The sequence below is a fragment of the Cucurbitaria berberidis genome (assembly GCF_010015615.1).
Source record: "Cucurbitaria berberidis CBS 394.84 unplaced genomic scaffold K460scaffold_1, whole genome shotgun sequence".
Taxonomy (NCBI): Eukaryota; Fungi; Ascomycota; class Dothideomycetes; order Pleosporales; family Cucurbitariaceae; genus Cucurbitaria; species Cucurbitaria berberidis.
The window spans coordinates 5,529,133-5,543,419 of NW_024468935.1; the positions used below are offsets into that span (position 1 = coordinate 5,529,133).

At 53.5% G+C, this 14,287-nt stretch overlaps 4 protein-coding genes across 4 annotated transcripts; 3 read left to right on the forward strand and 1 right to left on the reverse strand.

Annotated features, from left to right (window-relative positions):
* Positions 1-440: 440 nt before the first annotated feature.
* Positions 441-4,016, reverse strand: K460DRAFT_269167 (uncharacterized protein; the record flags this gene model as incomplete). The annotated part of the gene is made up of 3 exons (XM_040927546.1): positions 441-3,583; positions 3,635-3,828; positions 3,892-4,016. The coding sequence occupies 3 exons, from the start codon at positions 4,014-4,016 to the stop codon at positions 441-443; spliced, it is 3,462 nt and encodes a 1,153-aa protein (XP_040794132.1).
* A 423-nt stretch (positions 4,017-4,439) lies between these two features.
* Positions 4,440-7,522, forward strand: K460DRAFT_362323 (LNS2-domain-containing protein). Its single transcript, XM_040932623.1, has one exon. It carries the CDS (start codon positions 4,840-4,842, stop codon positions 7,135-7,137), a length of 2,298 nt encoding a protein of 765 aa, XP_040794133.1. The 5' UTR covers positions 4,440-4,839; the 3' UTR covers positions 7,138-7,522.
* A 1,618-nt stretch (positions 7,523-9,140) lies between these two features.
* On the forward strand, positions 9,141-10,074 carry K460DRAFT_298737 (polysaccharide lyase family 3 protein). The gene is made up of 2 exons (XM_040929773.1): positions 9,141-9,471; positions 9,551-10,074. The coding sequence occupies exons 1-2, from the start codon at positions 9,192-9,194 to the stop codon at positions 10,009-10,011; spliced, it is 741 nt and encodes a 246-aa protein (XP_040794134.1). The 5' UTR covers positions 9,141-9,191; the 3' UTR covers positions 10,012-10,074.
* Positions 10,075-11,911: 1,837 nt separating this feature from the next.
* K460DRAFT_240622 (uncharacterized protein) lies at positions 11,912-13,226 on the forward strand (the record flags this gene model as incomplete). The annotated part of the gene is made up of 2 exons (XM_040927315.1): positions 11,912-12,411; positions 12,464-13,226. Coding segments are annotated over 2 exons (1,263 nt in total), but the record flags the coding sequence as incomplete, so codon positions are not given.
* Positions 13,227-14,287: the final 1,061 nt, after the last annotated feature.

Here is a 14,287-nt window from a genome sequence, read left to right on the forward strand (position 1 = left end):
GCAGGGAGTTTGGGGGGAACGGGGCGTTCATGCTGGCTGGCGCGCCGTTGGAGAGCGGTTGCGACGCTTGTTGCGGATTGGGTTGCGTCGAGGGTTGGGTTGGCGGCGTCGTATTCGCATTCGCGTTGGCGGTTGCTGGAGGCGTAGATATGCCATTAGGCATGCTTTCTGCGGTTGGCGAAGCCATGATGGTGGGTGGGGTGAGAGCGCGTGCGCTGACTTGTGCGGGTTGTTGGAGGTGATAGCTGGAGTGAAGCCGCAGGTCCGGTCTTGGCGATGCGGCTCTGCGTAGGGCTGAAATCTGGGGTGAAGCAATGTCGTTGCGCAACCGCAGATGTGGACTTGTTCTTTGGTTTCAAGAATAAAATGGATTTTGATAAACGCCTTAGCTATGCTGGCTGATCCAAGCTATTTACTTCAACATCGCTCGCTATGCAACACTATACCTTCGGGCCCTCCATCACACCATCATCCTCATCGCCTGTCGCCTCACTAGCGATGCTTTCATGCAAGCTCGGCGTCTTGTCCTTCTTCCCAATGCGCTTGATAGAGCCCCAGCTCAGTAAACCGCCCTTGTCCTTGGGCGTCCCAATGCTAGGGCTGTTTCCGACGCTCTCAGTACTGCGTCCAATACCAAGGAAGCCGCCGTCCTCGTCTGCCTCGTCCGGAGTACCTGGCACGTCGCTAACCTTATTTTTCGACAACAGGACATTTTTCTTGCTGAAGGTGAGGAACTGATTGGTGCTTCCCTTGCGAGTAAGTTTTTGCATGAAAGACTCTTTTCCGATAGACCCAGCATTCTCCGAAGCTGTATGGGATGCGGTGCGTTCGAGCGATTCACGCGGCGAAGCTTCCGATGCGTCGGCAGTAGAAAGTAACGATGGTGTATCGCGTGACATGCGCGAGTCATAATGAGGAGAAGTGGCATCTCTAGAATCACCGGCCTCAGATGCAGTGTGCTTGTCTTTCTCCTTGCGCGCAGCTTTTTCGGCTTTCTCGGCTTTAGCTTTCTTCTCCTTCTCTTCCTTCTTCTCTGCCTTCTCCGCTCTTTTAGCTTCCTTCTCGGCAGCTCTCTTCGCCTTGTCCTCCTCCGTCTTCTTCCCCAGCTGGAACATTGTGAAAGCGGCCGCTGTCGGGTCGAGCTGTGTAGGTGGCGTAGGGGGGACAGGTTGTAGTGATGAGATTGACGCCTGTGCAGGCATGTGTGAAGCGGATGACTGAGGCCTGGTGCCAATTGGTGCCTGGGTGGGTGAACGGGTGGTGGAGGGGAAGTCGAGGAGATCGCCATGTAGCATGTCTTCGTTGATCAGATTGCTAGTGGACCCATGTTGTATTGACGGACGTCGCGAAGGCATCCTTGACCAGGAAGTCGTGTTGGTGTTGTTGATACTCCAGTCGACACCGAGTGGGCTGCTTCGAGCACCAAATGCATCCACAGACCATCCAAACCGCGTCTGGCTTTCCGTCGAAGGCCGCGGTAAAGCCATTCCTTCGCCAGACTTGGTAGAGCCCTGACGGGGAGACGACGGCCGTTCGAATCCTAGTACTGATGTCAGCCACGGGTCGGCCTTCGTCCCAAACATGTTGAATGGCCGCTTACGCGTAGCCACATGCTTCGGACTGCTGGGCGGTTCCACAGGCAGCGTCTTGTGGCGTATGAATGAATCGTACCACGCGCCTTCCGAATGACTGCCTCGCCGCCGTGAGGACCCTGCAGCATCTAATCCATGTTCTTGCCGAGGCAGAGACTGACTCTGCGATGGCTTCAGAGAACCCAAAGTGGGTCCCTCGTCAGAAAATGTCTTCCCACGCGCCCGATTCAGTCCAAAAAGACCGCCAAAGCGACTGGCCTGAGGGTTGACCATGAAGGAACTGGATGTGGAATGAATGGAGCGCCTGTCGCTGTCGGCGTTGTCGTTATTTGGATAATATTGTAGTTCGCCAGCACTTTCCCTTGGACTCGCAAATGCACTAGGAGAGCGGCTTTGCGGTGAGACGGGTGAACTGGGGTCTTGGATGCGGTTCATAGTGCCAGGCGCCCCTAAGCCCGGTAACACATTTCTGAGGTTTGGCGAGGGGTCTAGTGATGGGGGTCGTGGTGGACCTAGATCGTCCTCATCCTCGGCATCTGTCAGACCCAAATCGTCGCCGAAGAGGCCTGCAGGAAGCAGAGCGCCGGCAGTCGGACTCATGGGAGCTCCTCCGGTCAGACTATCAATGTCTGCTTGAGAGAAGGACATGGAATGTGTGCGAGGAGGAAGCGCCATGCCGTTGACAGGGTTGAAGTAAGGTGTGACGGACGCAAATGAGGGCGAGGCTGTTGTAGGAATACTGTTGAACGGGGCGGACGAGGTGTGGACAAATCCTCCAGGAGCTGCAGAAAGCAGGCCTTCGCGCATGCTGAGAGGGCGCGCTCGCAGACTGCTCCTTCTGACGGGGCCCATCTCGGGAACAGGCGGCCCAGAGAAGAGCTGCGGCTGGCTCATACGACGCTGCTCCATGAACTGTAGTCTGCTTGAAGCTTCGTGGTTCACTCGTTCGGCCTCTGTAAAGAGAGCCCACGCCTGGGCATAATGTTGCTGCAAGAGGCCAAGCGTCATCTTCCATCTGTTGTCCTCTTCCCTTTCTGCATTATCGGCACCATCTGGAGCTTCTCCGCCCTCCTGTCCTTCTTCCAGGGCCTGTCGTTCCTCCTCGAGCGCCTTGATCTGGATACCCTTCTCGCGTATAGCGTCTTCTAAGCACTTGTTGGTCTGGATCTCTTCTGCATGCTTGTCTTTAACAGCCTGGATCCTTTTCGCAGACGCATCCTCGTACTCGTCGCGCTCTTTCTTGACTTTCTCTGCTGTCTCACGCAGCTCGCCAGCCTCACGTGTCCACCTCGCAACGTCGTCTTTTAGCTTCTGCCTCTCTGCCTCCTTTTGTCGCAGTATCTTCTCTTGCTGGGCACGCCTCGCTTGGGCCGCGGCATTTTGGCGTTCGAGACTGGCTACTTCTTTTCTGAGGTCCCGACTAGCATCTTCCTTTTCTTTCAAAGCCACCTTTTTCTCGTCGCGCTTGTCCGCCAGAATCGCTTTCTGCGTCACAAACTCCTGGTCCTCGTCTTGAATTTGGCGCTCCATGTCGTCCAGGTCACGCCGGAGGGCGTCCAACTTCTCTGTGAGCTGCCTTATTGAGTCTGTGCCTTCTACGGCCTCTTGGGCCGAGCGTGCCTGGTCAGCAGTCTGCGATGCCGGTGAACTTCTCCTCCCCACATCCGGGCGCCTCAAACGTGAGGTGCTGTTACTGTGCTCCCGCGTCATGAGAGGCGCAACGAAGGGTTGAATGACATCGGCGCGGCTTTTGTTTGGGCGGATGATGGGCGTGGGCGTGAAGTCTTCATCGCCGCTCGTAGGTTGGGTATCCTTGGGTGGGTTGGGGCTGTAGTATTGGTCCGAGTCGGCAGGCAGGGTTCGAAGGCGGATAGGTACGCTGGGAGCCTGGAAGTTTGACGAATTGAGCGTGACGATGCGCACGGTATAGTGGCGGCCGGGTTGCAGGTTTTCAATAGTGATAGAGGTTTCTTGGGGCGAGATGTCGCCAACTATAGCTGTCAGTGGGGAATTGCGTGCCAGCCGTTGCGCGGGCGACCTACTGTCTATGCCGTTGATGCGAATAACGTATTTGAGGACAGACGCGCGCTGGTCTGGCGGCTTCCAGTGCAGCAACACGCCATCTGCTTTGATTCCGGCCAGCGAAACGAGCGGGGCTACCGGGACTTCGAGACCCAGGACTTGGACGAGTTTCTCGACGGGCTGCGAGAGGACCTGGTATGCGCGGAAGGCGACCCTGGAGAGACGCTGTCAGTGAGTGCATGTGTGTGTGTATATATATATTGCGATATATTCCTACCAGAACAGCGCCGCGACAATGCATGCCGTCCTCAGCCAGCCCGACGACAGGAAGACGAGGGCGTCCATGTTGTAGCGGGCCACGTCGGGCGGCCAGTAGAGCGACGACGACGGCTCGGAGAACATGGCGACAGAAGGCAGGCCTGGCTGTCGTCGTCTCCCAAGCGGGTGTCGGAGAGGATTGGGTGGTGGTGGTGAAGAGTTGGGTGCAGTAGTCTACGCCTGTCGCATGGCCGATTCGGGCCGGAGGGAGCAGAGGTGAACAAGCAATGTGGGTGTCTTGGCTCCACCACGCCTGCAGGGCCCTCCGCATCCGCAGCCCGCCTTCACCATTGCTGCAAGTGTTCTAGCGGGCCATGGTGGCTTCATGGGGAAGTGCAATTGCAGTGTTGCTGCGTAGGGATAGGCCCAAAGAGGGATGGGGGGACGTGTGGGAGTGCATTGCTCGGCATCCGCAGCAAACCATCATGCGCTTGAGTGGAGTTGGGTTGGGTTGCGTCGAGTTGAGTCCCAACATATAATTCACCCGCAGCATGTGATAGCGAGCCTTGCACATGTCATTGATTATTAAAAGCTCTATTTTCCCCCTCGTCGCTATGCTGCAAAAACTATGATGCCGCCCTGCTCCGGCTTAAGCTCCATCCCATGACCGCCCAGTCTGACGTCCGTGTGCCTCGGTGACAGCATCGCTTTCTAGGCACGACCAAAAGCAGTCGGCCCATTAGTCGTTACATTCCTCACTTTGCGCAGCAGCCACTATCTTCGACGAGCAGAGTCAGAGCGTCAAAGTAAAGTCCCGCTGGCATGTGAAGAAGGAAACCCTAAAAAAGGAAAAATCCCGAACGCGTCCTCGGCGAACCTCGTACCGCAGTGCTCTTCCGACATTCACTCCTAGACTGCGCCTGTCAGCACATAGAGCAAGAGGCCTCGAGAGCCCGTGGCGAGGAAAATGAACTACGTGCGATCCATTACAGGCACTGTCTCCAAGGGCTGGAACTCGATCAACCCGGCCACCCTCAGCGGCGCCATCGATGCCATTGTCGTAGAGCGCGAAGATGGCAGCCTCGCGTGCTCGCCCTTCCACGTCCGCTTTGGCAAATACCAGATACTACGGCCCTCGGACAAGAAGGTCCAGTTCAGAGTAAATGGCGAACTACAGGACTATGCCATGAAGCTGGGCGAGGGTGGCGAGGCCTTCTTCGTCTTCGAGACGTCGGCTGCCATTCCCGCTGAAATGCAGACTTCGCCTCTTCAGTCGCCAGTCGCCAGCCCCGAGCAGAAGCCCATAGAACTCCCTGGCGATCGCGCCTTCGACGACCCCGAGCCACTCGACCTCGACGACGCCAGCGTCACAACCAGGAGGGGGCGCCTGTCCATGTCCGTGGCATCGTCCGACACCCTGCACGTCGAGGCTGACTTTGCCCGCCCAAAATCTGGAGACTGGTCAGGTTTCCAGATGCACCGTGCGAACACGGACGATGTCCTTCCCTCGACCAAAGAAAGCTTCACAAAGACGTTCGACGGCACCATGGAGAGTGGGCTGCTGCAGATCAGCAAGGAGGACGCAATAGCATGGAACCGGACAACACGCTCAGCGAGCCCACCGCCACTATCAGCCACTGAGGCCTTCGCCCGCGCCATAAAGCTCTCCAAGAAGCTCTTTACCTCGAACATTCCGAACAAAGTCACCGACAGCGGGGACCTCGAGCTCGACATGACGGGATACAAGAGCAGCGAGGAGGATGCCTTGCGCGCCGAGGTCATTGCCAGGAAGATTCTCTCTGACGAGCTCGCGGGCGACTACGACATTGGCGCGCTGATAGGAGCAGATGAAAACGGCAACCTGTGGATTTACAGCAGCGAAGAAGCAAAAGCAGCCGCCATGCAGAAGACGTCCATGAGCGTCTTGAATGAAGCCGCCCTCCACAACGCCGACGCTGTATCGGACCCCGGCTACCAGAGCGACAGCGGCCGAAGCGATGACACAGGCGACTTTCCCCATGTGCGAAGGGACTCAGATAGTGCTCTGGGTATGTCCGCGCCCCACTCACCAGAAGCACACAACAAGCGCGAGACGAGGAATTACGCAAAGACATTGCGTCTCACAAATGATCAGCTGAAAGCACTCAATCTAAAGCCTGGTGCAAATACCATGAGCTTCACAGTAAACCGATCGACGTGTACTGCATACATTTTTTACTGGAAGCACGACGTTCCGATTCTCATCTCCGACATCGACGGCACCATCACCAAGTCGGACGCTTTAGGACAGGTGCTCAACATGATTGGCAGAGACTGGACACATCAAGGTGTTGCAAAGCTGTACACCGACATTGTCAACAATGGCTACAACATCTTCTACCTCACCAGTCGCTCCATCGGCCTAGCAGACACGACACGAGCGTACCTCAACGGCGTTGTCCAAGAAACCTACCGCCTCCCGAAAGGCCCAGTCATCATGAGCCCAGATCGCACAATCGCTGCCCTGCGTCGAGAGATCTACCTGCGAAAACCAGAGGTGTTCAAAATGGCCTGCTTACGCGATATCATGCAACTCTTCGACAAACCCGTACATCAAACACCCTTCTATGCCGGCTTCGGCAACCGCTTCACAGACGCCCTTTCGTACCGCTCCGTAAACATACCCTCCACACGAATCTTCACCATAAACTCAAACTCCGAGGTCAGCCTCGACGTTCTCTCTCTCAATTCCTACAAAACCGGTTACGCAAGCATGCGCGAGATTGTCGACCACTTCTTCCCGCCCGTTGGCCTGCTTGTACCCGCGGGAGGCGAGGCGTATACTGACTTCAACTACTGGCGCGACAAGCCTCTTGACATTGAAGACTTCACAGACAGTGAGGACGACGATGACGATGGCACAACCGAAGCCGGTAGCATCCGCAGCGAGGACGAAGGCTCGGAAGTGGTCGAAGATCTCGAGGCGAGCTACATGACGCAGGACTCGCTTGACGAGGCGAATCTTGAAGACTCGATCCTCGAGAGCGTCGAGGGGGACGATTACGTAGAGGGTGAGGAGTACGTTGGCGAGGAGTATGTTGACGAGGACACCGACCCCGACCCCGATGATGGTGATGATGAGCGTGATAACGACGAAGAGAGTGGGGAGGAACAGGGGATCACGCCAACCAAAGAGTTGGCTGATATTGATGAGCTTACGCACCACCTCGGTGTGCTGAGCACGAAGGACTCGACCCCCACGCCTAGAGCGAGTCCGAGGAGATAACAACACTCCACTTTTTGTGTGAATGATTCAATGTTGCATAGCATAGCATGGCTCTGGCGTTCTAGGAAGAAAGGCATCGTCCCGACTTTACTCTACAAATCTGTCTTTCGGTTTAGATCAACATACCCATATAGGTATACCAATGTACCATTTTTTTCAGCCTGCCTGTGGGTGTACGAGGCAGCTCGTTTCTTTACTAGGATCTTCACCCAAGTTGGCCTAAGGCCCAGGGCTCAGAAAATACGAGCTCGCCTTCGTATTTTCAGCTTCCTTCTTGTCCCCCGCTATACCCCCTTAGACTCGTGCTAGTGAACATATAGTAGGTGGTACGGCGTCACTGACGTCGGCTCACATTCTCAGGGCAAATCAGAGTTTAAGATCAGATCAGACCATGTACGCTGGCCGGGGTAAATACTACAGGGATGCGAGTCCCACGTTGGGTGTGACCCTATAGCACGCAACACGCGGCCTTTGCTGTGCTGTGCGATCTCGTTACGGAGTTTTACTCTTCCGGAGATATATACTTCCACCAGCTGTTCCTTCGGAACATTTAATGAGCACAGAGCCTGCCCAGGTGCCAAGGAGGGTTCCAAGAGATTCCTACCTCTAGCGTCATCGGGGGAAAACACATGTTCGCTGCGCCGCATAACAACCACCATAATATCTCGACTTTCAAAGCTGGTATATAGCGGATGGTCTTATATGTATAGTATGCCCTCTATAACCTCTACTAATGCAGACATGTACGAAATCAGGTGTACAGCGGTTGTTTGGGGGCATCTCATGATGCCCACCTTCCTAACGACGTAAGAGCCTGCTCCCAAGTGAAACGCCAAGATTGTCCGCTGTCCGGGAGTATTAGTGCCCGACGCCAAGAATGTGTAAAAGCACTGCCCAGAAACGCTTCTACCGTCGTGGAACGTTAGGCCCGGAGTGTGGGCTGTGGTGGGTTTGGCTTGGACACAGCGATAGGAAAGTTGCTCGCGCACCCACTTCTACAGAGCACCCTTTGATTTTGATTATAATAGGGCCTGGTGCCCTGAATCACGGGGACGTGGGACCACCGGACCCTTTTCTTTCTCTCCCCGATCTTTCTGTCCCAACATCCAACTCTGATCTTTCGTTCGAACCCACTCTGCACGGCGGTGTATGTATGCTAGACTTTGTCTGTTGGCGAGCATGACTTCTATCGACCACTAACACCTCACGATTGCTACCTCACGACCCATCATACGGCGATACTGTTACGAGGAATCACCGCACTTGTTTCTTTCTCCCGACCTTTCGTCCGCAACCGCCAAAACACGGTGTGTATTCTAAACTTTGTTTCTAGCAAGCAAGCTGAATTCTATCCACCACTGACACCACCGAACTGCTACCGTGCGGCCTGTCCCACGGCAATACTGATACGAGGCATCACCTCACCGGCTTCTTTCTATCCATTGACATTGAATCCCGATCTTTCGTCCGTAGCTGACCTTCACCGTATGGATATGCTGAATTTCGTTTTTGACAAATGTGACTTGTACCCACCATTAACACTACACCGCCAAATCGCCGCTACGCGGGCCGTCCCACGGCAATACTGCTGGAGAAGCTAGATCGCGTCGTGGGCTGGCCACGTTCAGGTGGCTTTTATTGGCGACCCGGTGCTCCTGTTTAAATCTCCTAGTAGTGGTGCTAAACTTTGTTTCTAGCAAGCTAGAAATCTAGCCAACTACTGACTCTCTAGACTACTACCACGCAGCACGTCCCGCGGCGATACTTCTAGAAGAATACTAGATCGTGTCTTGGCCTGCACACATTCAGGTAACTTTTTTCCGAGACTTGTGCTCCTCTTTAAATCTCCTAGTGGTGGATCTTTGGTCTGGCCCTGTTCTAGTCTGGAGAGTGAAGCCCCAAAAGGGCCGGATATGGTGAGTGCTTTAATATATAAGTATGGAAGAAAGTATTCCTAAATCTTCCAAATCAACCAGTTCATCCATTGATTCCTCATCTACATCCATCTATCAACCTTCAGTTCCTTCGCTCCATCTCCCAATCATCTTTTCAACATGAAGTTCACTCAAATCCAACTCGCTGCGCTTGTCGCCAGCGTTGCATCTGCTCAGACTCTCCCCATCCCCAACCGTGTTGGAAACATCAATGTCCTTCCAGCACCCAGCAGCATCTCTGGAAGCAGGAACTTTGGCAACGCCGAGTACAGCCGTGGCCGCAAGTGCAACTCTGACCAGGACACTGGCAGCGCCAACGCTGTCTTCATCCTTGAGAATGGCGCGTCCATCTCCAACGTCATCATTGGCGCTGATTCCCTCGAAGGAGTCCACTGCAAGGGTTCGTTGTTCCGAAAGCTGATCAGGCTTTCTATCCTACCATCACTTCACTTCAAGTTTACTAACTGTTGGTCACATAGGTTCCTGCACCCTCACCAACGTCTGGTTCCGTGACGTCTGCGAGGACGCCATCTCCCTCATCGGCAACGGAAACGTCTTGATCGTCGGCGGCGGCGCCCAAGAAGCCAAGGACAAGGTCATCCAGCACAATGCCGTCGGCACGGTGACGATCCGCGGCTTCACTGTCGTCAACTCTGGAAAGCTCTACCGCTCGTGCGGTGACTGCACCAACAACCAGGCCAAGTCGCCCCGCAACGTCATCGTCGAGAACGTCCGCGCCTTCGGCATGACCTCTGACCTCGTCGGCATCAACTCCAACTTCGGCGATACCGCCACCATCAGCGGATCGTGCGGTACTACCAAGAAGGTCTGCAGCGAGTACAAGGGCGTCAACAAGGGCCAGGGCAACAGCCCCAAGCTCACCACCAATGCCAACTGCCGTGGCGCCCAGGGCAAGCTCAACTCTCTCCCTGCTTGCTAGATGTAAGATGCAGACTGTCCGGTGGGGAAGTACTTGGTACTTACGGGGATTGAGTGCTACGCCAAGTGCTTGATTCGTTTTATGTACGGCTTCTATGGGGTTTGTTTCGCTCAGTCATGAGCGCTCACTCATTTAGTTCGGTCTTCACTCACTCGTTCGCGCGCCGACCTTGGCGCTGATGGATTGTATATAGCAGTTTCCATCTCTGCACACTCCTTCTGTATTAGCTTGTTGTGCTTACACTAGCAAGCACTTGGTTTCTGCCGGCCTATGTAAATATCTCCACGCTTCGTAACGTTACCGAAGTAAGGCTGCGCAGCGACTATATATATATATATAACCACTATCATTCATCACTGTATTTGCCCCATGTCTATTGCACTGTTGTGAATCTTTGTAATTGACTGCAGTTGATTCATCGTTATATATCATGTTATTTAATCGTAGTTCAGTACAATGAGTCTACTACTGCAAGCATTACACAATATCCACAGACTTTAACTATGAAATTGCTTATGAAGTTGATTAAATACCGTTAGAGCTTTCAATTTCCAAGTCCCGACATAGAATACTGCTATGCAGCAATCAGAATAGCCAGGCATCTCGTAGATGGATCTGTTGGATTAATCTCATTCTTACCTAGTCTTACAGATGGTGGTGAGGAAGGGTTCAGGAGGTGTAAGTGTTTCTTTCGTGATGTCGATTTCTGTACATACTCGGTCAATGGATAGACCATTATTGATCAAGACCTTCCGTGTTGACATGTTTGATATGGTATAAAATTTTCGACGTTCATTAAATCCACGAGGTCCCATAAACCGAAGCTGGGTCGCTCGCCAGGCTTAGTCACCTGGATCAACAGCATCTACCTCGATGACTTGCTCATCTTCCTTTCTTGCAGCCATCATCAAAGTGCCGGAAACCTTTCATAATGCAAATGAATTGCGTCGCAGCTTTCAAACCACTCAAAGGCCGCTTATGTCTTTGTTTGCTCAGAACAAGCGCAAGCCACCTTCCACATTTGCCATATGCGGCAATGCGCAACAAAGAAGCACCTGCTGATGGCATACAAGACCTCACAAAGAAAGACGTCGCCTTTCATCAATAGTCTCCAATATCTGAGCTCACATCTCTCTTGATCTTTCAGAACTGCTCCTCCACTTCACGCTCAATCTTTACTCGGAATCACAGTGTACCAACAACCATGTCCTTGCTGCCCAAATTCAAGACTATTAAAGACTTCGTCTTAGGATCACCAGAGGAACATTCTCCTTCTTCGCGCGGCAAACGCAAGGCCAGTGGTGATCTTTCTCACAAGACAAAGTATCACGGATACGATGCGCCCCGTAGCGAAGCCGAGCACTACGCCGGCGCCGCAACGATGACTACGACAGATGAAGACACTGAAGAAGACCATGCACGGGCTGGGCGGTCGCGATCGCGAGTCCCACCTCAGAGCCTCAAGACGATGCTCGAACGTGCAAAGGAGCCATCAAGTCCGCCGAAACCGGCATCGCCAGATAAGATCAAAAAAGCTGCTGAAGCAAGAAATCTTCTTGCACAGGCGCACAAGAAGTACCAAAGTATAGGCGACAGTGAGGCCGAGGGGATGGCGGCGAGTATTGGAAGGTTGGAGCCCAGGGCCGATACGATCGCAGAACATCTTTCTGAAGCAGTTCAGACGGGAAAGGGAAAGCAACCTGCGAAGTCAATTTGGGAATTCCAACCGTCTATCGAGAGCGTCTCTGGAACCGAGTCGGAATATGATGACGAGAATATCAGTACGTCACCCATTAGGTATACAACAACTTCTCCTGTCAGGACTGCAAAGCCGAAAGACCAAACGATCCAGAAGAAGCTACAGAAGACAAACACGAAGGCCGAAGAGAAGCCAGAACGCTGGAACGAGCTTACGGTACGGGAGAAGTGGGAGGCCAAGCCAAACCTGCGGGCTCGAGAGGTAATCGCTAAGAATCCCGTCCGAGCAAAAGCGGCGATTGAAAACGAAATCAAGGAGCCTGAGTATGCACTCCGTGACGCCGAGATCCGCGATGGCTTGTGGCAGATTATGGATCAGATGGAGAGATTCGCCCTGGCTTTCTTCCAGTTCGAGCACCTTTCTGAGGACGGCGTTCTGCCGACCAGATGGTACAAGGATCTGACACCGCAGACTGCCAAAATCATTGGTTGTGTGGCGTCTGGTGGTCCGGCTGGTGTTCACGGATGGCACGACTTGTTCATCGATGAGCAGAAGCGACGCGCGCTCGTATGTGCCATCATCGGCAACGTGCTCGTCGAGCAGGTCTTCCAACATATCCTCTTTGGAGGCAGGGCTGCCGAGATAAAGGCCGTTGCTGCTTTGCAAGAGAAGCATCGCAATGAAGATGGTGAGCTTCCCTGGTGTCCGCACAGACAGAATCATGCTAACGTTTCCAGGTTTCGATCGCAACAGGCATTATGGCACCGCTATTAAGAAGCTCCTCAAAGGGAACAAAGCAACTGACGTTCTCGAGTTGCCCGCCAACTTCAGCAACCACGTCAACCGCATCGTGGGCGCAGTGTGGACGCATCTGTCACCAATCTTTTATCTCAACCTTGAAAATCTTTCCACCCCAGGTGAAACCGAGATCCCTGAAGACGTGTTCAACCCGCTCCACAAGATCATCGCTCAAGCCGGCGTGCTCAGCCTCCACATGCGGCTCGACCCACACACGGTATACTACTTCGAGCCCATCTTCAAGGAAGACACCTTTACTGCCAACCGCATGGAATGCTTCAACTTCCGCAACATGCAGCAGCGCCATCCCCGCTGCACGCCGGAGGAGGTCCTCAAACTAGACGAAGAGGAGCAAGAGCGTAGGGCCACCCTGTTGGATGCCGAGAAGAAGCGAGCAAGGAACGATGAGCCCCTCACTCAAATCACCATCATGGACGGCGTCTGTGCCTACCGCCTAGGCGGCTGGGAGAAGGTGAGTAGCAAAGCATCGCAGCCCGAGTATGAGAAGCCAGAGTACAAGACGCAGGGTGTTCGGGCTCGCATTCTCACGCACGGGTGGGTGTACTGTCGCTGGGGCCGCGCGCGTCGCTTCAAGGAGGGTAAGCCCAACGATGGTGGTGAAAAGGTCCATGGTGATGCTTGGAAGGGCGGGTTCGTTGAGTTTACGGATGTGAAGGGCGTGTATCCTTGGCTTGAGGAGGAGAGGAAGGCGAGGAAGGAGGCGCTTCAGGCAGCCGTGCAGAAAAGGAAGGCGGAGGCTGCGGCGGCGGCTGCGGCCAAGGGAAAGGGAAAGGGTAAGGAGAAAGCGACGGCGCTGGAGGAGGAGGAAGAGTTGGACGAAGAAGATCGGGACGATGAGGAGCCGGATTTCGATTAGGGCGTTCAAATCACCGGGCCGTTGACATGGTTGGGCCAAGTACAATCAGGCTACTCTCAGTCGCCGTCTTCAAGAGGCTTTGGAGCAGGGGGATTGGCGACAGCGAGTAGGCCAGGCTTGAGCTCGATCTTTTCAGCCAACTTGAGCGACGACGATGAAATCTCCGGCTGAGATGCACCGAGATAGTAGATTATTAAGTAGATATATAGCGTTGATTGATTGATTGATCGCAAGGTTCGGCGCTTCAATAGATGCCTGTTTTTCCTGTCCATAGTATACTTTTCTTTATGCGTTATGACCACCGAATACTCTTTTATATCTGAACGTGACTTTCTCTCGTTAAGTGTCGTCGTACACTAGTGATTCGTTCAATTTACTTACCCTCTAATCCGATCGACGACACACCATTCGGATGTTGTAGTCTTACTCCAAGCATTTGCATCGCGAATCCTTGGTAATCTTTCTTGTTTCGTCCTAGTAAGCTTTCCTAATAGGAGTAGGGAGTATAACACGTACATGCGTAGTCAGTTTCGACGTACTACACTCGCCTGTACTTGGATGCAATTACATGCATACCACTAGTGACGACAGTTTAGCTACTGCAGCTAAATATCGATACTCCCTTGCGTCATCCCTTCTAGCGGCAGCTACATTAGTCTGACAAGCACAAGGAGTATTCCTTGTTATTATGTTACGTGCAATGAATGTATCATACTTGTCCACGATTGAAACGGCTGTGAGATCATAACGTTCCTATATTAGCCATTTGTCATCTTGTCCTATGTAATAACTACGATCTGGTGAGTTCAGTTCTAATCTGCCCTGCACTGCCATTCATTAGATTCTCTTCCAAAGTCAACAGGTCCATCTAACACGATCGTAGGTTAGGTGGTAGATGCCGT

Coding starts and splice junctions, on each gene's coding strand:
- K460DRAFT_298737 (XM_040929773.1), top strand. CDS start 9,192: ATGAAGTTCACTCAAATCCAACTCGCTGCGCTTGTCGCCAGCGTTGCA. Junction 9,472..9,550: donor CGAAGGAGTCCACTGCAAGG/GTTCGTTGTTCC, acceptor TTGGTCACATAG/GTTCCTGCACCCTCACCAAC.
- K460DRAFT_362323 (XM_040932623.1), top strand. CDS start 4,840: ATGAACTACGTGCGATCCATTACAGGCACTGTCTCCAAGGGCTGGAAC.